We start from the raw sequence: 24620 nt of genomic DNA on the forward strand, positions 1-24620 counted from the left end.
TTGCCGTTGCCTGGGGCTGCAGGATGCAGTTGTGTGCCTCTTCCTCAGCGCCCTGCTCCGGATCTCGGCGCAGATGGGCACCGTGGGCACCCTGGGGCAGGCTGGGCTGAGGTGGGTGACCGGCGTCCGTGGCACCGCCAGCCTGGATGGAGGGATCCGGACGAAGAAGGGCCAGGACCTCAAGGTGCATCTGAACACACCCGAGGAGGCTGTGGAGCTGCTCCGCTTCAGGTGGGTCCCCGCACCTGGGGGGGGGGAGCCCGTGAGTGCACCTGTGTGCGAGCCAGGCTGGGCACAGGTGTGGGTGCCTGTGTCTGTGAGAGTGTGTGCATGGTCACCCGGGCGTGTGCACCTGTGTCTGACCACATGTATCTGTGAGCGTGTGCGCCTAAGGCTGTGCCTGTGAGTCTGTGTATGTGAATGTGCGTCTGTGGGCGTGTTTGTGAGAGTGCGTGCGCGTGTCAGTGAGTGGGGTATACGTGGGCGTGCGTGTGTGTGCACGTGTGTCAAGGTGGGGTGGGTGCGTCTGTGACAGGGCCTGAGGGCAGCCTAGAGGTGGGGATTCCCACACTCCTCAGCAGTTTACGGGGGTCCCCCCTGGGGCCTGCTTGTCCCCAGCCCCCTGGAGAGGTGACACTTGGAGAACAGTGATTTCCAAGCAAACAGGAGAAGCCAGGCTGTCCCCACCTCCACCTGCCTCCTTCCCTGTGTCCCACCCTTGCGGGAGGCACTGCTGCCCTCCTGACCCTCTCCCGGCAGCAGCCAGTGGGGTCCTTTAAGATGCCAGTTAAGTCCTATCATGCTCCCCCCTCCCCTGTTTAAAATCCCTTGCTTGCTTCTAAGATAACCCAGCTCCACATGATTCTCCTGCCCGATCGAGGCCCTGCCCACCCCCTCACCTGTCTCCTGGCACTACTTCCTGCCCCTCACTCCCCCCTTCCATTCTGACCCCCTCTCACCACCTTTTTTCTGTGCTCCCAAAGAGCCCCCTTTTCTCCCACCCCAGGGCCTTTGCACCTGCTGTTCCCTCTGTTTGGAGTGCTGGCTCCTTCTCATCCTTTGATTCTCTGACCGAATGTTACCCCTACAGAGAGTCCTCTCCAAACCCCCAGCTGAAGAATGTCCTGCTCTGTCTCCAAGACAGACCCTATGCCCATGCTGTGCCCCATTTTAGGTTTTTCATAGTGCTTGTCACCCTCTGTGTTCATGGAGTGTCTCCCCCACCAGTGTGCAGACTCCCCAAAGGCCTGTTCTGTTGATAGTGGGATTTGTCCCAGTGCCTCGCCCTGGTGGCTTTATGGATGAATGAAAACAACTCACCTGGCACTTTCCTCCTTTCCCACCCAGCTCTCAGCTGTTTCTCATCACTGGGGATGGCATGAGGAGGCTCAGTCATGCTCACATCCCTTCTGAGGCCCAATCCTGTACCGACAAGGAAGGTAGGTGCCAACAGGGCTTCCGTGTCATTGTCCCAAGATGGTTGTCCTAGGGGCTGAGTGGTAAGATGCCAGATCCAAATTCCAGAGTTACTCTTCTGCCCTAAAAGTACTTATGCCCCTTAACTCAATGATGCTGCTTCTAGAACTCTACCTTATGAAAATAAACCAAAATCATTTTAAAATGCCCTGTGCCCAAAGATGTTCGTTGCATCATTACTTACAGAGCAAAAAATAGGCAGCAACTCAAATATCCAACAGTAGGCGAATGGCTTATTATAAGGGCCTTTGAGCTAAGAATAGACTTTTACATTTCCAAATTCAGAAAAATAATCAAAAGGACTATTTCATAACATGAGAAATTTGTGAAATTCATATTTCAGTGTCCATAAATGAAGCTTTATTGGTGCAGAGCCACACCCGTTGCCTGTGGCTTTTCTTCAACAGCAGAGTTGAGTAACAGACTGTGTGACCAGCAAAACCTCAAATATTTACTATCTGGCCATATACAGAAAACGTTTGTGAACTCCTGGTTTAGTAAAGTACCGAGATATCCCATAACTTTTAAGCTCTGTAATGAAGGGCATATTTTAATAGCACGAGAAAATTTTTTGATAATAATATCAGGTGAAAGGCAACAAAATTGAAAACAGAGGGGAAGGAGGTATACCAAAGAGTCACAGATCTTGCAGTCATGTTGGAGGTGAGGGAGGGGCCTCCTTAAATAATTTCTTTAGGCTAAATTCTGTCATAAATGCTTGCTGAGCTGTTAATCCTCACAGCTACACCATGGGGCTGGAACTGTTCTCAGTCCCAGCTGACAGATGAGAAACACCAAAGCACAGAGATGTTAAGTAACTTGTCCAAGGTCACACAGCTGGGAAGTGGCAGAACTGGAGTGTGAATCTAGGCATTCTTGCTCCAGAGCCTGTGTCCTACACAGTACTGCCTGACACTGTGATAGTCTACACCAGCGGTCCTCAACTGGGGACAATTTTTGGCCCCTCGGGACATTTGGCGACATCTGGAGACATTTTTGGGTGTCATCCTGGTGCGGGAGGTGCTACCAGTATCTAGTGGGTTGAGTCCAGGACAGCTTCCCACAGCAAGAAATTATCCAGACCAGTGTGTCGATAACGTCAAGGCTGAGAAACCCTGGTCTACACAGTACCGCCTCATACAATTAATGTCTACCCAATACTGTTTCTCAAAAGAATGTAGAGATGCTCCTTCTTTGCTGATGGGAGCATCCATGGCCCTGCCTCGAGCCCTCTGGCTCTCTGCTGACCATGCTGCCTGCTCCCTTTCTCACAGCGTCCCGTACTTGGGGCTGGCAGCTGTGCACTGAAGTGAGCTGGCCTCCGCCCGGGAAGCCCTACCTGCTCTCGGTGCCTGTGTTTGCGGCTGTGATGCTGAAGAAGCAGGACCGGGGGCTCCAACACTATCTGCTGGAAGCTGCCTATACCCTCCACCCCCCGGTAGGCCCTACGGAATGGCTCCTTCTTTCCCAGCCAGGTTCTGGGTCTCCCTAGGTCTTCTACTCAGGCCTCAGCCTTGGGGATCACTCATAAAGACATGGGCCTCCTCCCTGGAGCTGGACCAGCTGGGCTGGTCCTGCTGTAGTCTCCCTCCTGCCTCAGGACCCTTGCACATGCTGATCTTCTGTCCCTGGCTTGATGACTTGTAACTCTGAATCAATCTTCAGAGCTCAGTTTAGGGGGGTCACCTCCTCAGTGAAGCCTGCCCTGATTACCCCGAAGTGGTCATATTCCCTTGTTACGTGCTCTAGTAGGATTATGTTCCTTCCCTTTAGATCACATTTGTGTTCATTACTGAAACCAGTTGGTTAAGATCTGTCTTCCCCACTAGTCACTCAGTTCCTGGGAACAGATCCAGTGCCTGTTTTTCTCACCCCTGTGTTCCCAGCACCTGGCACAGAATGGGCACTCAGCAGCCGCCTATCTGATTTCCCAGTTCCCGCTCTTGTCTCCTTACCATATGTTCTCCACCAGCAGCCAGACAGACCTTCCAGAATCCCAAAAGGACTGTGTCCCTCCCCTGCTCAGAACTCTCCAATGGCTCCTATTCCTCTCAGAGTAGGACCCACTCGCCCTGACCGATAGGCTTTCAGTGATCCAGCCATGCCGGCCTCTCCTCCCCATCTCCCCAAATGTTTACCAGGCTCACCGCTCTCCAGACACACTGATCTCCTTTTTATTAAATGCCAAGTGCATTGCTGCCCCAGGGCCTTTGCACTGTCTGTTTCCGCTGCCTGGAACAGTCTTTCCCAGACATCCACTCGACTCCTTGCTTCCTTCAAGTCTCATCCAATGCCCCCTCCTCAGAGACAGCTTCCCTCCCTGACCACCCAGTGCAGAACAATGACCCTGTCAGGACCCCTAACCCGCTGAGTTTGTCAGCAGAGCGCTCACCACCACCAGCTGCCATCTTACCTACTTTTGTGTCTGGAGGTCCTGTGCCTCCCCCTCTAGAACGTAGGTGCCAAGAGGGCGGGACTTTGTGTCCAACACTGAGCTGCATTCCCCATGCCTGCAACTGTGCCTCACACACAGTAGTCAACATTTATTGGTACTAAATGAATGACGATGATGCAGGGTTGTTTTTTTTTTAATTAATTAATTAATTTTTATTTATTTTTGGCTACATTGGGTCTTCTTTGCAGTACATGGGCTGCTCATTGTGGCTTCTCCTGTTGTGGAGCATGGGCTCTAGGCACGTGGGCTTCAGTAGTTGTGGCATGTGGGCTCAGTAGCTGTGGCTCATGGGCTCTAGAGTGCAGGCTCAGTAGTTGTGGTGCACTTGTGGGCTTAGTTGCTCCGTGGCATGTGGGATCTTCCTGGACCAGGCCTCGAACCCGTGTCCCCTGCATTGGCAGGCGGATTCTTAACCACTGCACCACCAGGGAAGTCCCTGATGCAGGTTTTTAAAGGGGGCCTGTGTCTTAGGCTGTGTTTTCCCAGAAGCAGACTGGAGCCAAGGATTTGGGTAAAAGTGTGGATGAAGAAAAGACTCCAGGAGGACCCAGGAAGATGGTGGAGAAAATAGAGTAGGGAAGGGGAAGAAGCTGAGCAAGAGTGATGGCAGGTGCGGTGGCAGCCTCAGCGTGATCCCTGGGCAGCCCTGGAGCAGGAGTTACATCTCAGAGTTTGGTCCCCTTGAGGCTAAGGAGCTGGGATGTTTTTCCCTCCTGTGCCGGAGGGGAATGCTCTGGAGGTCCCAGGTGCCAGGGGTTAAGAGCAAAGTGCACAGAAGCTGGGACATGAGCATGCTGAGCTAGTCAAGGGGTCCGAGGGGATCTGGGCAGGGTGCCGATGGTGTGCAATAAGCCTCCTTCCCTGGCTGCTGAACAAACTGAGATCCTGTCCCTGTGGTCCTGAGTTGTCCTGTAGGACTCCCCTCCAGGATACGGATCCCCAGATTCCTGGTTTGGGGGTTCTTATCTGGCGAGGACAAGGATGAGCATAAGAACTCAAGTTTTTGAAGGTGGAGGGGGCCTGGATGGGTTCTTGATCTTGAGGACTCTGCTGTGTTTCCAGAAGGACTCCTGGCTCCCTCAAGAAGCCTCAGCCCACATCTTCATGGGCACGCCCAGGTCGGAAGTGCCCAGGGACGTCGGGGTGGATGTCAGCTACAGCTGGCCCCAGAGGAAGCTCCAGCTCAAGCTCGTCCATCCCAAGAAGAAAATTGAGCTGGACGGTAATGACAGCGCTCCTCCCCGTCACCGTGCCCGCGGCCATGTGCCAGGTGCAGCACGCTCACTGTGGACTCCTCAGCCACCTTCTGAGGTCGGCACTACATAGAGCCCCGTTTTATGGGCGAGGAGCCACAGGCTCAGAGATTAGGAAACCAGCAGGACATACCCTGGTGAACACAGGGGCGGATCCAGGATGTTGAACCCTGGTCTCTAAACTCTCGTTTTGTCTCCCAGGAAAGATTGACACTCTGCAAAGCGCCTGCATGGGTCACCTGGAACTGATACTGGATGACAGAGACGTCTACTACATCAAGGTTTGTTCCCTGTCCTCAGCCCACCGGTGTTGGCTCCTGCCACCTCCCTGGGCATTTCAAGCCGCAGTCCCTGCTTACTCATCACCACCTCCTTTGGTGTTTTAGCTGTTCTTCTCCTTCCACCTACCAATAATGTTTGTGACTTCTTGTTACCCAGAATAGTATGAAGAAGAAGAAAATGAGCTCAAATCTCACCACTATTGATATCATAAATTGATAATATTAGTAACACAGGAGCATGCTTTAAAAAATTCAGAGTAGAGAAAGGTATAAAAAGGTAAGTGAAAGAGTGCCACTCCCCAGATTTCCAGAAGAAATGTCAATGCACACACCAAGAAATCTGTATGAGTTCCCCAGGGCTGCCTTAACAAAGTGCCCCAAATTTGGGGGTGCTTAAACAATGGAAATTTTTCCCTCGCAGTTCTGGAGGCTGGAAGTTCAAAATCAAGGTGTTGGCAGGGTTGGTTCCTTCTAAGGGCTGTGAGGGAGAATCTAGTCCATGCTTCTCTCTTAGTTTTTAGTAGCCTCAGGCATTTCTTTTTTTTTTTTTTTTTTAATTTTTATTTTTATTTATATATATATTTTTGGCTGTGTTGGGTCTTTGTTTCTGTGCAAGGGCTTTCTCCAGTTGCGGCAAGCGGGGGCCACTCTTCATCACAGTGCGCGGGCCTCTCACTGTCGCGGCCTCTCTTTGTTGCGGAGCACAAGCTCCAGACGCGCAGGCTCAGTGGTTGTGGCTCACGGGCCCACTTGCTCCGCGGCATGTGGGATCTTCCCAGACCAGGGCTCGAACCCGTGTCCCCTGCATTGGCAGGCAGATTCTCAACCGCTGCGCCACCAGGGAAGCCCCCTCAGGCATTTCCTGGCTTGTAGATGGCTGTCTTCTCCCTGTATCTCCACATTGTCTGCCCTCTGTAGGTATCTGTGTCCAAATTTCTCTTTTTGTAAGTTTACCAGTCATGCTGGATTAGGGCCCATCCTAATGACCTCACTGGATCATCTGCAAAGTCCCTTTTTCCAAATAGGGTCACATTCACAGGTCCTGGGGGTTAGGACCTCAGCATCTTTTGAGGGGGCGCACAGTTCAACCCATAATACTATAGATTTATAAAACCTTTCAGTTTTGAGTTTAGTTTTTGTTTTATATGAAAGGATCACATCCTATTCTTCGCATGTTGCTTTTTTTTTTTTCAGTCAAAAATATATCTTTTTGTACCAGCACATACTGGTACAATTTAATTTAGTTAAAAAAATAGGTAATACGTTTAAATGATCCCAAGTTCAAAAGGTACAGAAGGGCGTAGAACTGAGTGTCTAGTATGATGGCCCCTATACACATGACTATTTAAGTGAGTCAGAGTAACAGGAAGTTAAAGATATGGTTTCTCAGCTGCACTGGCCACTTTTTAGAACTTTCCCATCATTGTAGAAAGTTCTATTGGTCAGCACAGGCATAGAGTTAAAAACTTTCCCTTACACCCCTCCTCAAAGCCAATCATTGTTCATTTTCTGTGACTCCTCTTAGAAATCATCTATGCCCACAATCCCCAAATAGTTATCAATATATTCCCCCCCCCCAATCTTTTATTTTAAAAACAAGAATGTCTACCATGTAATTTGAATGGCCGCATAATAGTCAATGGGATGGAATTTATTTAGCTGGTTCCGTAGTGGAGGGCTCTGGAGTTTTTCCCGGGTTTTTGGTCTTACAAATCACCCTTCCACCTTCAGGGTAAATTCTTAGCAGTGGAATTCCTGGAGCAAAGGTGTGTGCGTTTTTCTCTTCGTTATAGGTACTTTTTAGGGTTCTCAACCAGGAGGACCTGGATGGGACTCACTGGGTCTGTTGAAGCCCCTGCAATTGTGCAGAAGTTTTGTGTCTGTCCCCCTTCTGGGGAGAGGGTTTAGACCTTCCATCTGATGCTCAAGCAGGTCAGTGACTCCAAAAAGGATAAAAACAGCAGCTGTAGAGTCGCTCCTGCCAAGCAGGACCTCTGGGCCACTTTGGCCATGAGTCTGGTGATTCTGCCTCGGTCTCCAGTGATTTCTCAGAGAGGTCTGGGTTGAAAATCTGGAGCCAGGGCTGGAATTTTTGCTGCATAAACACACTCTCAGCTCCCAGGTCTGCTTCCTGTCCGGGTGGGAAGACCAAGTATCAGGGGAGAGTATCTTCCTCCTCAAGCCCCAGCTGCTTGACGGCTGAGACTACGAATCATTTTCAGAGCTCCCGGGAGCCCTCGGAGCAATCCCTGTTCACTAAGCGCACGAGTGCTAATTGCCTGCACCTCCCTGCAGACCTGCCTGCCGCCCTCCAGAGGGCTGTCTGCAGCCTGGAAACATTGGCCTTTAGAGAAACTCCAGTTCTAGCTGCCTCAGACCCATCATGATTAACGGTAACAGCTGGGGCTCTGGAACTTTCCAAAGCCTGTTCTTGGGGGGGGCCACGGGTGGCTTTGACCCCGGGTCCCTCTTTTAGTCCTCTTGGTAAGCCCATAGGAGATGGGGAAACTAAGGCAGATGAGCTCAAGAATACAAAGCAGCAAAGCTGGGTTCGACTCAGCTGAGTGTTTATGGGGTTTAAGGATGGCGTGGAGGAAAGTGTTAGATTTCAGTGCCCCCTCCCCTGGGTGCAATGATAGAGCATCCCCAAGTCCCAGGTTACCTGGAGAGCCCCAGTTTACCATTGACCAAACTCAATATGATTAGTGGTCTCTTTAACCGTTAAGTGTCCTGGTTTGGATGAGAAATTCTACAGTCATCCTGTTCACGGGCTGCACTTTGAGAACAACTACATCTACTGCCGAGGAGCTTCTGATACAAACCAGAGAAAATCATCTCCAAGACACACCATTAAGTGAGAGAAGCAGAGCAGAGTGGAGAGCCTGCATCTGTTTTTGTGTAGAGCAAGAGGGAATGTGCACGTGTGTGATGGAGTGCACACATACACCCATGTGCGTGCACACGCACATATACACATATACATACAGACTCACACATACATATAGGCCCATGCTGTCTCTGGAAGATGCCCGAGAAGTGGACACAGTGGTTGCCTTGAGGGAGACTGGGAGACCAAGAAGGGGAACGAAACCTATATTTTTCATTGTCTTTATCAATTTATTCAACGACTATTTATCAAGTACCTACAATGTTCCGGGAAGACAGCACACAAAAGAGATACACAAAATTCTCTCCTTTTGGAGATTACATCCTCATAGGAGAGATAATCAGTAAAATAAATAAGCAAATTGTGCTGATAGGTGAGTGTAAGCACTATAGGAAAAGGGGATCAGTGAGCTGGATCCAGGGGTCTGAAGTTATGTGAGAAGAAGGGTCTGAGGGTTGGCTTCAGATTTATTTTATTTTTTAAAATTTTTATTATTTAAAAAAAATTTATTTGGCTGCGCCGGATCTTAGTTGCAGCACGCGGGATCTTCGTTGCAGCATGCGGGATCTCTCTTTAGTAGCGGCACGTGGGATCTTTAGTTGCGGCATGTGGGATCTAGTTCCCTGACCAGAGATCGAACCCGGGCCCCCTTCATTGGGAGCGTGGAGTCTTAGCCACTGGACCACCAGGGAAGTCCCACGGCTTCAGTTTTAAATAGGCTGACAGGGTAAGCCTGATTGAGAAGATAGCTTTTAGCTAAGACATAAAGCATGTGCAGAAGAGAGCCATGTGGTTCTCTGGGGGAAGGGTATTGCAAGTAACGAGCACAACATGTGCAAAGGTCCTGGGGCAGGAATGTGCACAGAGTGTTAGAAGCACAGCCTGAGGCCCCATGTGCTTGGAGCAGAATAGGAGAAGGGACAGAAAGGTGAGAGGACAGATCATGTAAGGCTTTGCCAAAGAGTAATCAGAAAAGAGTGATTTGTGACTGTTGTCAAGGAACAAAGGCAAAAACAGGATTTACAAGAGAGTATAAAGTAGTGGACAGTCTGGAGATAGTGAGCTCATTTTTACATCTTTTGGGTAAACAGGTCAGCTGGCAGCAGCAGAGAGGTCCGTAGGATTGGTCTACAGTTGGCGTGGCCGTCAGAGATGACAGCTGCCATTGCTATGGGCTGTAGTTGTTCTGGAAAACCTCAATGATGGAGACACAGAGCATGTTTGGGGACATCTGTGTGTCCTGCCTCCCAGTGTCTGTGGGCAGTTTTGCCTTCGTCTGGCCAGGACTGCACTGCTGACTTCCGGAGAAAGTCTTGGCCTTGTTGGCCTTTGCAAGGACTTTGGCTTTTACCCTGAGGAAGAGAGGTGTGCTGTGATCCTGTGAGTCTGGAAGGGCTTGCCCTGGTCACCAGGGTAGCAGCCAGGAGAGCCGGGAGAAGAATGTCACAGGAACACAGTGGCGATGAACAGGCTCAAGCCGGGGCGGTGGTGGAGGTGGCTGAAGTGGTCGGGTCCCAGAATATTCTGCAGGGAGAGCTGGCCAGAGTCCCTGATAGATTGGACGGGGCGTTGAGGTTGGGGGGATAGGGAGGAAGGGTCCTTCAGACTTATGTCTGAATTTGTAACAGAGATGACCTATCTTGAACGATATCGAGCTTAAGAAATTGCAGCAGGATCAGCCTAGAAGCCCATTAACCAGGCTGTGTCTTCTGCCCTCTGTCCGGTCCTGGTTCTTGCGGTCCGGGCGGAGCCTGCTGGCAGAGCCGGTCCCCTCAAGGGATGCTGGGGCCTTTCCAGGGCCGGAGCAACCTGTGGCCAGCAGCAGGTGGTGGGGCTCAGCGGATGGAGGCCCAGCTGGAGGTGAAACTGGTGACGTCGGGCAGCCCTGTGGTCCTCGCCGGGAACCTCAGCCGGCAGGCAGGCAGCAGGCTGGCCTTCTCCATGTCACTGAGCAACCTGCTGAGCGACCCGGCCCACGTGTCAGGTAGGAGGAGGGACCCCTTTGTGCCACGTCTCCTCAGTGGCCAGGCTTGGGGCGGGGGGAGGGCTGAGTGCCCCACTCGGAGTCCCCATCACCTGATACCCCAGTATTCATTCCATCCAAGGAAAATCCAGGCTCTGTATCTGCTCGCAGCTTCTGCCTGAGTCCCCCAGGTGCCCCTCCAATGCGCTCGACTGCTCTGCATGAACCATCAACCAGCACCTTTTGGGGTGTTTGGATTCTGACCCCCATTACATGTTACACAATGTGTAAAAAACACATTTCGCATTTTGACCCGAATTGCATGGGGCGCTGTTTGTATCTTGAACATGTGGCCTGGCCTGGGTACTGACCAGTCTGACCAGTCTGCCCACCCTGGTGCCGGAGCTGGCGTGGAGCCCTCCTGGCGATGCTGCTCGTGGGGTGTTCTCGGAGATTCCAGGGGAGGGATGTGAGTGGCTAGGGCTGTCGACTAGCTGGCCTATGCATTTTTGATATTTTAACCAGCGTGGCTATACCTGTGTGATCTGGCTGAGTATCAGTGTAGCAGAAACAAGTTGCAGAAGGTGAAATTTACCTGATGATCCTTGATGCACTGTCATTTATCTTCTGGTCCATTCTATTTTGTTCTACTTTATTTAAAACCTGTTGGTCTGGACCCACAAAAGTGACTTTTGGGGTTGCCATCTGGACAGTGCAAAACACTGTCAGTGGCCCTGATGTCAGCATTCCTCGGCGGAGACTCAGGCATTGGTTCTATCGGGACACCCCCCTGGGCGGTTCCCACTTCCTTTCCTCACCTGGTGCTGGGGGTAGGATGTCAGTCTCTGGGGCGCAGGCCATGACCACACCATGCCTGCTCTCCCCGCAGCACTGCTGGAGAAGAAGGCGGAGGAAGGGCAGCAGGCGGTGGCCCTGGGTGGCGAGCTCTTCGTGCCAGGGCTTGTGGGGCTGCGCACCCTAGGCCTGCTGCAGCAGCGGGGCCGCCTCTGGACCAGCTCCCTGAGGATCAAGTATGGCCTCCTGGGTACGGCGCCGCATGCTGGCTGCGGGCGAGGTGGGGAGTGGCCGGGCCTGCACCGTCTCCTGGGGCTGTGGCTCTGAGGGCTAAGGTGCCACTGTCACCTCGGGTGTTTTGGCCTCACCATGAGGCTCCTTAGCTAGTGAGTCATTCCATTGGCTTTGTATGGAGCTGAGCACCTGCCAGTTAAAAAACAAAACAAACAAACAAAAAACACTACGTGTGTGTGTGTGTGTGTGTGTGTGTGTGTGTGTGTGTGTGTGTGTGTTGGGGGGGACATAAATCTGTCTCTTAAAACCTCCCCATCGGCAGGTTCCAATGAGTGACATTAGGTGAGGCAGATCCAGGGGGCTGGCTGAAGCTGGGCTGTACTGGACGCTCCTCTGCTTGGAATGAGGATGGAGGGCTACCTGGCAGAGGAAGGGCAGGGGTTTTTGGGTTGCCCTGCACAGGTCAGGCGAAGCAGCTGGCACAGGAGTGCAGCACCAGCCAGAAGCTGCGGGTGGAGAGCGGCTCAGAGGCCACGTACAAGCTGGAGCTGGACCATGAGCTCCACTGCACGCAGATCCCAGCGTTCAGCCACAAGGTGGGTGCCGGGGCCGGGCAGGGGGTCTGGAGGGAGCCCCCAGGGTTAGGGAAGTGGTGGGTGAGCACCCTGAGCCCATCCTCAGAGAGATGTATTTACTTAAGGTCGTGTATGGGAACGGATTAGGGATTGGAACTTTAGTCTCATCTTTCCCCTGTTCAGTTGGTGTTTATTAAATACCTACTCTATGCCCAGCACTGGGGGAGAGCTGTGCTTAAGGCAGCACCTAGTCTCTGCCATTCCATTGCTGGGGGAGGGTGTGTGGCAGAGAGCAAGAGACATGGACCAAATCAAGGGAGACGTAAGTGCCATGGGTGGTAAACAGGGCAGAGGCCAAGAGAGCGTAGCACAGGGGAGTCTAATTTGGACAGGGCAGCAGGGAAGGCTTCTTTGGGGGAAATGAATTTTAAGCTGAAAATTAAAATATGAGATAGTTCTGTTCCCAAGGAAGTGTGCCACAGGCAGAGGGAACAGCAAGTGCAAAGGTCCTGGGGCTGGAGGGTGACTGGAGCGGTTAAAGAACTGGTAGTTCATCAGAGTGGCTGGTGGGGTGAGCAAAAGGGAGAAGTGACTGCTCCTTTGTTAATTGTTACAAGTTTGCTTCTCCCCCTGAACTGTTGCCCCCACAAGGGAGGGGGCTTCTCTGGCTTCTTCATTCCTGGCTATCTAGTGCCCAGCGAAGTATCTACTTGGTACTTGGGGGAAAACGTGTTCAGTGAGTGAATAAATGGATGAGCCTGTGTTGCCTCGACCTGTGGTTCAGAGGTAGGAGGAGACAGTGGCTGCCAGGAGCCCACAGGTGGGAAGCCCTGGTCCACAGAGGATCTGTCCAGGGAGCCGGAGGCTGCTGTGGGAGAGTGGCGGGAGGGGGAGATTTTGGGTTTATATGAAGCAGATCAGGAGTCATCTTCCCATGGCAGCTGGCTCTTTCTACTCCTTATCAGGGCATGGACCAGCATGGGGCAGGTTAGTTTTTCACCTCGGGGGCCAGAATTTAAGGGGACACCAGAAACTGCGAAGATGAATCCTATTCTAATGCAATATTTTACAAAATCAAAACCAGTGCAAAAAAGTCCATGCTTCCTACAGAACTGTCACCCCAGATAAGCAAGCCTGCATCTCAGGGTGGGTGGCTGTGAGGAGGCTCAGGTCTGCGTACACAAGGCTTCCTTGGGGGTCTCCCTGGTGGGGTGTTCCAGGTCCAGCTCCGGCATGAGGAGGGCTCAGGCCACCTCCACTGGGAGCTGGAGGCGAGCTATGGGAGGCACTGGGATGACAGCCGCAACAAGAGGCACCTCCGCATCAGCCAGACCTTCCAGAACGACTCGGGCCCAGCCCTGAGCAATTACTTCGTGGAGGTGAGTCCAGCCTCCGCAGAGCCGCGTCCCTGGGGCTCAGCTTGCACATGGCAGCTACGCAGCCCCGCTGCCTGTCCCTGCAGGTCTTGGTTGCAAGGACGCAGGAGCTAAAACTCAGGCTCAGAGACCTTACCTTTGGCATCTCCAGCCCCCACACCCCTGGGGCAGTTAAACATTTGCTGGTGTGCCAAGGATTGCCAAGGGGCAGTTTGCAAGAGGGGCTTGGGAAATACAGATTTCAAGCGTAAAAATGCATTTTGGAAACGGTTCACTTGCAGGTTTTCCTGGAGGGTGAGCTCTTTTTGGTAACTCAGGAGTTACTGAGTGCTTACTTAGCCCCTGAACAGGTATGTGCTCTTATAAGGCACACGTTACCTTTCTGAGTTCCTAATTGTTTTTAAAAATGTTTAATTGTGGTAAAATATACGTAACATGACGTTGACCATTTTCACCATTTTTAGGCATACAGATCAGCAGCATTAAGCACATTCATATTGTGCGGCCATCACCACCATCTATCTCAAGAACTTTTTCATCTCATAGAACTGAAACTCTGTACCCATTAAACAGTAACTCTCCATTCTTCCCTCCCCCAGGCCCTGCAACCACCAATCTACTTTCTGTCTCTCTGAATTTCACTACTCTAGGTAAACTCATATAAGTGGAATGGTATAGTGTCTGCCTTTTTGTGACTGGCCTATTTCACTTAGCATAATGTCCTCAAGGTTTATCCACATTGTAACATGAGTCAGAATTTCCTTCCTAGTCTGAATAATATTCCATTGTATGGATGGACCCCGTTTTTTTGATCCATTCATTCATCAGTGGACACTTGGCTTCCACATGTGGCTTGTGTGAATAGTGCTGTTATGAACATGGGTGTACTAATATCTGTATGAGTCCCTGCTTTCCATTCTTTGGGGTGTATATCCTGAAGTGGAATTGCTGGATCATACAATAATCCGACTTTTAATTTCTTGAGAAACCGCCATACTGTTTTCCATAGCAGCTGCACCATTTCACCATCTTAACATCAGTACACAAGGGTTCCAGTTTCTCTACATCCTCACCAACACTTCTTACTTTCTGGATTTTTTTTTTAATAGTAGCCATCTTAATGCGTATGAGGATCTTCTTGTAGTTTTGATTTGCATCTCCTTAGTGACTGATGACGTTGAGCATCTTTTCATGGGCTTATTGGCTGTTTAATTATCATCTTTAGAGAAACGTCTATTCAAATCCTTAGCCCATTTTGAATCAGGTTGTTTGATTTTGTTGTTGTTGTGGTTGTTCAATTGTAGTTCTTTATATGTTCTGGATATTAACGCCTTATAAGATATGTAGTTTACAGATATTTTCTCCCATTCTGTGGGTTGCCTTTTTACTATGAATAGCATCCTTTGTTGCACAAAAATTTTTAATTTTGATGTCATTCAGCTTATTTATTTTTACTTTTGTTGCCTGTGTTTTAGGTGTCATGTTCAATAAATCAATTGCCAAATCCAATGTCACGAAGCTTTTCAATCCCATGTTTACTTCTAAGAGTTTTATGGTTTTAGTTCTCATGTTTAGGTCTCTGATCCATTTTGAGTTAAACTGTGTATATGGTATAAGATAAGGATCCAACTTCATTCTTCTGCAGTGAATATACAGTTTTTCCAGCACCATTTGTTGAAAAGACAGTCCTTTCCCCCAACCATAAATGTGAGAGTTTATTTCTGGGCAATCTATTGTATTCCATTGGTCTATGTGTCTGTCTTTTATGTCACAACATACTGTTTTGATTATTGTAGCTTTGTGAGACCTCCCACTTCGTTCTTCTTTTTCAAGATTGTTTTGGCTATTTGGGGGTCCCTTGAGATTCCATATGAATTTTAAGATGGACTTTTCTATTTCTACCAAAAAAATACCATTGAGATTTTGATAGAGATTGCATTAAATCTGTAGATTGCTTTGGGTAGTATTGAACCTTAACAATATTAAGTCTTCCAATCTATGAACACAAGATGTCTTTCCATTTATTTATGTCTTCTCTAATTTCTTTCAGCAATGTTTTGTAGTTTTCAGTGTACAAGTCTTTTGCCTCCCTGCTTAACTTCATTCCTAAGTATTACGTTGATTTAAAATCATACCAATACTCCATGGATAAATTCTCCTTGTGGAAACATATAACATTTAAAGTAAGGCTAAAATTCCCTTTCACAGTTACCATCCCTTTTCCTGGTCCCCTCCTCAGCTGCCTGGAGAGAACCATGGTTATAGTCTGGAGAACTGGAAAGGAGATCTTTTTCTATACATTTGCTCTGTGGAGCTGTCACAAGCACTTAGTTTTGTTTGGTGAGTCATGCTGTATGTCCTTTAACAGTGGATCTTGGAGAACTTCCCGTGTTGTTGTGGTTGTTTTTAATTAATTAATTAATTTATTTTTGGCTGCGTTGGGTCTTTGTTGCTGTGCACGGGCTTCTCATTGCGGTGGCTTCTCTTGTTGCGGAGCACGCTCTAGGCACGCGGGCTTCAGTAGTTGTGGCTTGTGGGCTCTAGAGCGCAGGTTCAGTAGTTGTGGCACATGGGCTTAGTTGCTCCGCGGCATGTGGGATCTTCCCGGACCCGAGCTCAAACCCATATCTCCTGCATTGGCAGGCAGATTCTTAACCACTACGCCACCAGGGAAGCCCCTATTGAATCATATCCTTGATTGAAGTCGTCCTTGGATAACCTTACCTACCTCTGATCATGCCCTGCTTCTGTCAACAGAAGCAGAAGAAGTTTCTTATTTCTGGAAAACATCTGGCCCCGAGGGTTTTAGTGAAGAGATTAGAGGTTTGTGGCAGCATTTCTGCAAGCCTTCAGAAGTGTGGCAGACACCATGCTAGGTTCTGGGGAGACAGGTGTGAGTAAGATAATCTTTATCTTTAAGAAGCTGACAGTGAGTAGAAGAGGGAAAGGCAGAGTGATCAATGGTGAGCCATTAATTATTGCCAGACCATGTGTCAGAGGCTTTGTTTGTATTATCTCATTTAATCCTTGTGAGGCAAGAATTATCTGTTCTCACTTTACAGAAGAGAAATGGTATAAACAGACTTAGCCGAGGTCTCACAGGTACTATGTGGCAGAATTGGGATTGAAAGTCCAGTCTGCCTCGTTTCAAACCTCAGGCTCTTAGCCTCTTGGCTGGACTGGATAGTGCCAGAATTAATTTACTATAAAATAAATTTACTATAAAATAATTGACTAAATGATCTGTCAAGAGAAAACTCTTCCCAGTTCATTCTATGCAGCCATTATTATCCTGATGCCCAAACCAGAGAAAGACATCATAAGAAAAGAAAAACTAAGGACCGTTATCTCTTATAAATACAGATGCAAAATCCACAAGAAAATACTACCAAACTGAATTCAGCAATATATAAAAAGGATAACACAACATGACCAAATGGGGTTTATCCCAGGAATGCAAGGTTGGTTTAACATTTGAACATCCATCAAGGTCATACATCATATTAATAGAATAAAGGACAAAAACCACATGATCGTTTCAGTAGACACAGAAAAGTATCTGGCACAACACCATACCTTTTCATGATAAAAGTACCCAACAGTCTAGCAATGGAAGGGCACTTCCTCAACCTGATAAAGGCCATCTATGAAAAACCCACAGCTAATATCATACTTAATGGCAAAAGGCTAAATACTTTCCCCCTAAGATCAGTAACAAGATAGGATGTCTGCTTTCACCATTTGTATTTAACATTGTGCTGGAGGTTCTAGCTAGGGCGATTAGGCCAAAAAGAAAAAAAAAGAAAAAGAAAAAAGAAATGAAGAAAAGGCATCTAGATTGGAAAGCAAGAAGTAAAACTATTTCTATTTACAGATGATATGATCTTGTATATAGAAGACCCGAATGAACTCACCAAAAAATCTATTAGAGCTAATAAATGAGTTCATCAAAGTTTCAGGATACAGGATTAATATACAAAAATTAGTTGTATTTCTCTACACTAACAATGAAAAACCTGAAAATGAAATTAAGAAAGCAATTTCATTTACATTACCATCAAAAAGAATAATACTCAGGAATAAACTTAACAAAAGCATGTAAAACTAATACTCTCAAAACTACAAAACATTGTTGAAAGAAATTCAAGAAAACCTAAATAAATGGGAAGACATCCCATGTACTTGGATTGGAATATTTAATGTGAAGTTGGCAATACTTCCTAAAGTGATCTACAGATTCAATGGTCCCCATCTATTCCTGTCAAAACCCGAGTTATCTTTTTGCTAAAATTGACAAGCTGATCCTAAAATTCATGTGGAATTTCAAGGGACCCACAGTAGACACAACTGTCTTGAAAGAGAAGAACAAAGTTGGACGATTCACTTTTATCGATTTCAAAACTTACTTCAAATCTACAGTAATTAAGACAGTATTATGGTAGTGGTGTAAGGATAGACATATAGACCAACAGAGTAGAATTGGGAATCCAGAAATAAACCCTTGTATTTACAGTTAGTTGATTTTCAACAAGGGTGCCAAGATAATTGAAGAGGGGAAAGAATAGTCTTTTCAACAAATGGTGCTGGGACAATGGATACTCACGTGTAGGAGTATGAAGTTGGACCCTTACCTCATACCATATATAAAAACTAACTCAAAATAGGTTGTAGACCTAAATTTAAGAATTATGACACTCTTAGAGGAAAACATAAGAGTAAATCTTTATGGCCTTGGATTAGGCAAGGGTTTCTGAGATATGAGACTGAAAGTATAAGTAATAACAAAAATCCTTTGGTCTTCATCAAACTTAAAAACATTTGTGCTTCAAAGGACACCATCAAGGAAGTGAAATAATAGCCCACAGAAGGGAAGAAAACATCTGCAAATCATATGTCTGATAAGGGATTTGTATCCAGAATATATGAAAAACTCTTAAAACTCAACAAGAAAAAGACAAAGGATTTGAATAGATATTTCTCTGAAGAAGGTACACAAGTGGCCAATAAGTACATGAAAAGTTGCTTAACCTAATTAGTAATTAGGGAAATTCAAATCAAAACCACAGTGAGATGCTACTTCAAATCCACTAGCATAGCTGAAACGAAAAAAAAAAAAAAAAGGCAATAACAAGTGTTGGTGAGCATGCAGGGAAATTAGAACTCATATTGGTGGGATCATAAAATGGTGTGACTGGAAAAAGAGTTTGGTGTTCCCTTAAAATGTTAAACACAGAGTTACCATATGACCCAACAATTCTACTCCTAGGTACTCAAGAGAATTGAAAACTTATGTCCACACAAAACATTTATAGCAGCATTATTCATAATAACCCAAAAGTAGAAAGAACCCAAATGTTCATCAGTGGATGAATAGATAAAGTGATTTATCCACACAATAGAACATTATTCAGTAATAAAAGTGAAGTTCTGACACCTGCTACAACATGGATGAACCTTGAAAGCATCATGCTAAGTGAAAGAAGCCAGACACCAAAGGCCACATACTGTATGATTCTATTTGTAAGAAATGTCCAGAATAGGTAAATTCATAGAGACAGAAAGTAGGTTAAAGGTTTCTGGGGTCTATGGGAAGGAGGCAATGGGGAGTGACTGCTAATGAGTGCAGGGTTTCTTTTTGGGGTGGGGTGGGGCAATTCCTGGTAGCCAGGGAGCTCAGGTTGCAGTGGAGAGCCAATGGAATGTTCTCGGTCAGGAACAGCGTGATCTGATTTGCATCTTGGGTGTGGGTCTCCTCCAGTTTGTGCTGCAGGTGCCTGCGAGGCAGGTGGATTACCATACTCAGCTGCACCACTTGAGCCTCCGCCAGCCCCACGTGGAGAGCAGCACGTACCTGAAGGTGCAGTACAATGGGCGGGTGCCCTTTGTGGCAGGCTTGCAGTGGAAGGACACATCCAGGGCCACCCTGTGGAAGTGGGAAGGTGAGTGTCATCTAGGGAGTGTCCTTGGCTAGTGGTGAAGATTTTTGCCCTCTAGGCCTTTGCTCAAGCCTTGCCCAATAACTGGAACACCCTTCCCTTTTGTTTGCCTGGGTAATTCAAGACTCAGACCTCACACGCGTCCCAGGGAACTTAAAATCACATCCTGATTTCTTACCCTCACCGACAGAGCGCTACATTACAGGCCCTTGCCTACTTCTCCAACCTTATCTCACCCTACTTTTCCCATTGCCCATCATCCTGCAGCCCCACTGGCCTCTCTTCTGTTCCCCAGACATACCTCAGGGCCTTTGCACTTGCTGTTCTTTCTCCCTGGAACACTCTTTCTCTCATTTAAAAAATGAATTTACCATGGTTTTATCCTTGAATTAATTTTTTTGAACTAATTTTTATTTTTATTGAAGTAATACATAGTTTAAAAAGTGAATTAGACTATGACTTGGTAATTGTTGAAGATGGGTGAGTGTTATATGGGAGCTCATAATATTCTCTGTGTTCATGTAATATGTACTTGAAAAAATTTTAAGTCTTTAAAAGTTAAAGTTATAACAAATACAGTAATATTCTGCTTCACGTCTTCCAATCCCAGATTTTGCTGAAAATGGCAAGCACTGTAAATTCTTTTTGCTGTTTCTCGTCAGACCCTCCATCTTTTAAAATAATCACACTTATTTCTTGATTTTTCTTTCATAGGCATTCTCAATATGTTTCTTACTAGAGAGGAAGAAAATTTAACTCTTACACCAGCCCCCTTTCACATGCCTATTTCCCTCCATCCCCCTAAAAGAGTTATAGTTTGTTAATATTCAATGTTTACATCATTGTGATGATAAATGTCCCTCACAGCTGAGGCACATGGTATACTAGGATTCTAACATTTTGTTTTTCCTGGAGTTATAATAGCCTTTTTTTCCTGTTTGATTAGTTTTCTATTTTCCTCCTACTGATTATTCCCAGAATTTTTAGCAACAATGCAAAACTCTTCTCCAGATGGTTGAACACGTCAGATTACTTATCAGCTTCAATCAGTTCTCATATTTTTCTTGTAGACCCTCTTCCTGGAGCCTCTGTTCTGCTGCTCCAGTGTAGACCAGTTGCACAGCTGTAGTCCTAGGGCATCCCCTCACTATCATCCTGGGAGTGCCTTCCACTTCTCTGGGTCACAGCCCCTGCTTCTTGCACTCATGTCATCTTCTTTCTTGGTTAACTCTTTTGTTCCGATGGAGTGCATCTTCCAGTAACTTCCTGAGAGAGGGTGCATGGGAGATATATTCATTAGCTAGGGCTGCTTTAACCAATTACCACAAACTGGGTGGCTTTAAACAACAGCAATTTATTCTCTCACAGTCCTCGAGACTAGAATTCTGAAATTAAGGTGTCAGCAGGGCCACTTTCTCTCTGTGATCTTGGGTAGAATCCTTCCCGCCTCTTCCTACTTCTAGCAGTGACCACTGATGCTTGATGTTCCTTGGTTTGTAGCTACATTGCTCTAATCTCTGCCTCTGTTGCCACATGGTGCTCTGTGTGTGTGTCTGTGTCTGTGTCCAAACTCCTCTCTTCATATAAGGACACCACTCATATCAGATTTAGGGCCTCCCCTACTCCAGTATGATCTTATTTTAACTAATTTTATCTTCAATGACCCCATTCCCAAATAAGGTCACATTTTGAGGTACCAGGGGTTAGGACTTCATATCTTTTTGACAGACACAATTCAACCTATAACAGGATGTAAACATTTTGAAACCCTGAATGTTTAAACTGTCTTTTTTTTTTTTTTTTTGATGTGGACCGTTTTTAAAGTCTTTATTGAATTTGTTACGATATTGCTTCTGTTTTATGTTTTGGTTTTTCGGCCGCGAGGCATATGGGATCTTAGCTCCCCGACCAGGGATGGAACCCTCACCCACTGCATTGGAAGGCAAACTCCTAACTACTGGACCACCAGGGAAGTCCCTAAACTGTCTTTATTTGATTTGGCTGAATAGAGAATTCTAGGCTGGAAATTATTTTCCCTTGGGATTTTTGAAGCCATTGCTCCACTGTTGATTTGAATCAGTTGAGAGGTCTGGTGCTATTTGTGATCCATCATCTTTTGTCTATGACCCTTTTCTCACTCTCTGGAAGCTTCCAGGAGCTTCTCTTTATTCCTAGTGTCTTTAAATCTTATGATGATGAGCCTTGGTGTGAATCTCTTTTCATTCACCGTGCTGAGCACTTAGGCCCTTTCCATTTGGGGACACACGATTTGGGTCTTGGTAATTTTCTTGTACAGTTTCTTTGGTAATTTCCTTCCTCTGTGTTCTGAAATTCCTGTTGGTCAGATGTTTTCCTCAGAAACTAAGCCTTTAATTTTCTTTCTTTTCTCTCCTTTGTTCCATCTCTTTGTCCTCTTGTTCTGTTGTGAGGGCTGATTTCCTCAACTTTATCTGCCAGCCCCTCTACTGTTGTTTTCATTTTAGCTAGCTTATATTCCCAAGAGCTCATTTTTTGTTCCTGAAAGTTCTTTTCTTAGAGTGTCCTGCTCCGTGAATGCATTATCTTCTCCTCTCTGAGAGCATAAATTATAGAACTGGGGGGCTTTGGTCTGTTCTCCCTGAGTTTTTTTCTTTTTATTTCTGAAGTTCCTGTTAGTGGCTTTTCCCACATGCCAGGCAAGACTTGGATATGTGCTTTTGTTTGAGAGTCGGTCATTTGGAACTTGTTTGGAAGGATGCTCTATGTGTGTGTGGGGGAGTGCTCTTTTTTAAAAAGTTTATTTTATTGAAGTATAGTTGATTTACAGTGTTGTGTTAATTTCTGCTGTACAGCAAAGTGATTCAGTTATACATATATATGCATTTTTTTCGTATTCTTTTCCATTATGGTTTATCACAGGGTATTGAATGGTTCCCTGTGCTATACAGTAGGGCCTTGCTGTTTATCCATCCTGTATATACTAGTTTGCATCTGCTAATCCCAAACTCCCAATCCTTCCCTCCCTCACCTCCCACCCCCTTGGCAACCACAAGTCTGTTCTCTCTGTCTGTGAGTCTGTTTCTGTTTCATAGATAAGTTCATTTGTATCATTTTTTTAGATTCCACATATAAGTGATATCATATGGTATTTGTCTTTCTCTTTCTGACTTACTTCACTTAGTATGATCATCTCTAGGTCCATCCATGTTGCTGTAAATGGCATTATTTCATTCTTTTTATGGCTGAGTAATATTCCATCGCATATATGTATGTGTGGAGGTGCGTTTGCTGACTGGTGGGCTTCCCTGTTGTGTGGTTGGGTGGGGTCCTGGCTCTCCCTGAGGACCTGGGGCCCATATCTGTGGACCTTTTTTTTTTTTTCGGTTATTCTGTTCTTCTGTGGAGCAATCTTCCCATCTCCTGTGGGACTGGTACCTCAGGGCAGGGCATTGGGCTGCTCTCTATTCAGTATCTATCTCCCTGTTCTCAACTTGGCAGCTCACCCACTGCCCTCTCTGTGTTGGATCCCCCTGCATCCTGGCCTCTCCGCCTCAGTTTCCCCACATAGTGAATCTCCCGTCTCCAGCAGGAGGTGGGGGAGGGTTTCTTCCCTTTGACAGACTCCACTGCCTCTCATTTAGGGCTCAGCTCAATGGTTACGTGTTCATGGGAGCCTTCACTGACCTGCCTGACCTTAGTCTAACTCTCTTTTCCTTCCTAGCACTCAGCATTTTCTACTTAGGTAGGTCTCATTATATGTTTATTTGTTCGAGATCTCTCCCCCATCCCCCTACCACCCCCAAACTGCAAGTTCCATGAAAGCAGTGACTCTGCCTCCTTGTTCACTGCCAAGTCCCAAGTGTCTCGAGCAATATTTACTGAATTAGTCCTTGAGTGATTGGGAGTATTCATTACAAAATATGAGAGGGGTCCAGCAACCTGGTTTTAGTTCATCATGGAAGGGCAAAAGTTTATGCAAAATGTCAACTTTTTGATGATGGCGGTGACTGGTCTTTACTCTTCTGAATGGGTACTTCCTCTATCCCAAGACCCAGGGATCAGTACTGTTGTACCCATTTTACAGATGATGGAAGCATGGGTTCGAAGAGGTCACACAGCTTGGAAGAGTAAAGGCCATGTTCTTGATCACCACACCCCAGTGCCCCCTCTCCAACTGTCCCAGCATTTCTTTTGTCTAATATGTCATCATGAAAAAATGTCAAACATACAGAAAAGTGCAAAGAGTTGTGCAGTGAACACCAACATAATCTCAACCTAGATTCTACCATTAACATTTTACTCCACCTGCCTTCTTACACATCTGCCCACTTATCCGTCCATCTTATTTGTTGGTGCAGGTCAAATTAAGTTGTAAACTTCAGTACAATTTCACTCCTGCATATTTCAGTATTATATCATTAGCTAGAGCGAATTGCACACATCTCCAGGGTACCATTTGATGAGTTTCGACAGGTGCACAGACCCGTGAAACTCAAGCGCCTGCCAAAATTCAGAACGTTACCATCATTCCAGAAAGTTCCCTTAGGCTCCGTCCCAGTCATTCCAAGTTTTTTTTTTTAATTAATTTGGTTGTATTTCTTTTTGTTTGTTTGTTTGTTTTTTTAATTTATTTATTTATGGCTGTGTTGGGTCTTCGTTTCTGTGCGAGGGCTTTCTCTAGATGCGGCAAGTGGGGGCCACTCTTCATCGCGGAGCACGGGCCTCTCACTATCGCGGCCTCTCTTGTTGCGGAGCACAGGCTCCAGACGTGCAGGCTCAGTAATTGTGGCTCACGGGCCTAGTTGCTCCGCGGCATGTGGGACCTTCCCAGACCAGGGCTCGAACCCGTGTCCCCTGCATTGGCAGGCAGATTCTCAACCACTGCGCCACCAGGGAAGCCCCCAAGTTTTGAGATATGCCCATAGTGACCGTGATGAGACTATGGGAGCCTCTAGCTCGCTGCCTGCGCTCCCTTCTTCAAAAGCTCCCTTCTTGCCGGGGATACCAGTTTCTTCCTCTCTGCCTCTCTCAGGAGCCTTGAACCTGGATAGTCCATGGCTGATGGTCTCTGCGGCTCACAGGCTGTACTGGCCCCACAGAGCCACGTTCCAAGCTGTTTTGGAGCTGACGCTGGGCAAGGCCTGGACCCTCAAGAATCTGGTGATGAACATGGCCTGCAAGATCCAGGGCCTCCACAGGGAGGGCAAGATCCACGTCTACACCCCAGCTACCACCTACCTCCGGGTGCGCATGCTGGGCCACACCACCTGCCCCTCACTCCCGCCCCCGCAGACAGGGAGCCTGATTTCCTGCAGTTTAGATCTTCTGTGCAGAGGGTTAAAACCGAGGTCCGGGGTCAATAACAGGTCACAGATGTGTGAAGTCTGGCTCACGCACTATTAACATTCTT

General features: G+C 47.1%; 1 protein-coding gene across 1 annotated transcript in view; it reads left to right on the top strand.

Annotated features, from left to right (window-relative positions):
• The window catches only part of LOC130704922 (uncharacterized), a 169887-nt gene that overhangs the window by 72466 nt on the left and 72801 nt on the right, over window positions 1-24620 (top strand). Inside the window, exons 20-30 of the mRNA XM_057529687.1 lie at window positions 49-231; window positions 1348-1439; window positions 2751-2914; window positions 4994-5153; window positions 5386-5465; window positions 10150-10336; window positions 11205-11360; window positions 11807-11940; window positions 13140-13298; window positions 19054-19234; window positions 24243-24454. Of these exons, the coding sequence (XP_057385670.1) occupies window positions 49-231; window positions 1348-1439; window positions 2751-2914; window positions 4994-5153; window positions 5386-5465; window positions 10150-10336; window positions 11205-11360; window positions 11807-11940; window positions 13140-13298; window positions 19054-19234; window positions 24243-24454 (1708 nt within the window). The remainder of the gene's footprint in view (window positions 1-48; window positions 232-1347; window positions 1440-2750; window positions 2915-4993; window positions 5154-5385; window positions 5466-10149; window positions 10337-11204; window positions 11361-11806; window positions 11941-13139; window positions 13299-19053; window positions 19235-24242; window positions 24455-24620) is intronic.

This window comes from Balaenoptera acutorostrata, chromosome 15, assembly GCF_949987535.1.
Source record: "Balaenoptera acutorostrata chromosome 15, mBalAcu1.1, whole genome shotgun sequence".
Lineage (NCBI taxonomy): Eukaryota > Metazoa > Chordata > Mammalia > Artiodactyla > Balaenopteridae > Balaenoptera > Balaenoptera acutorostrata.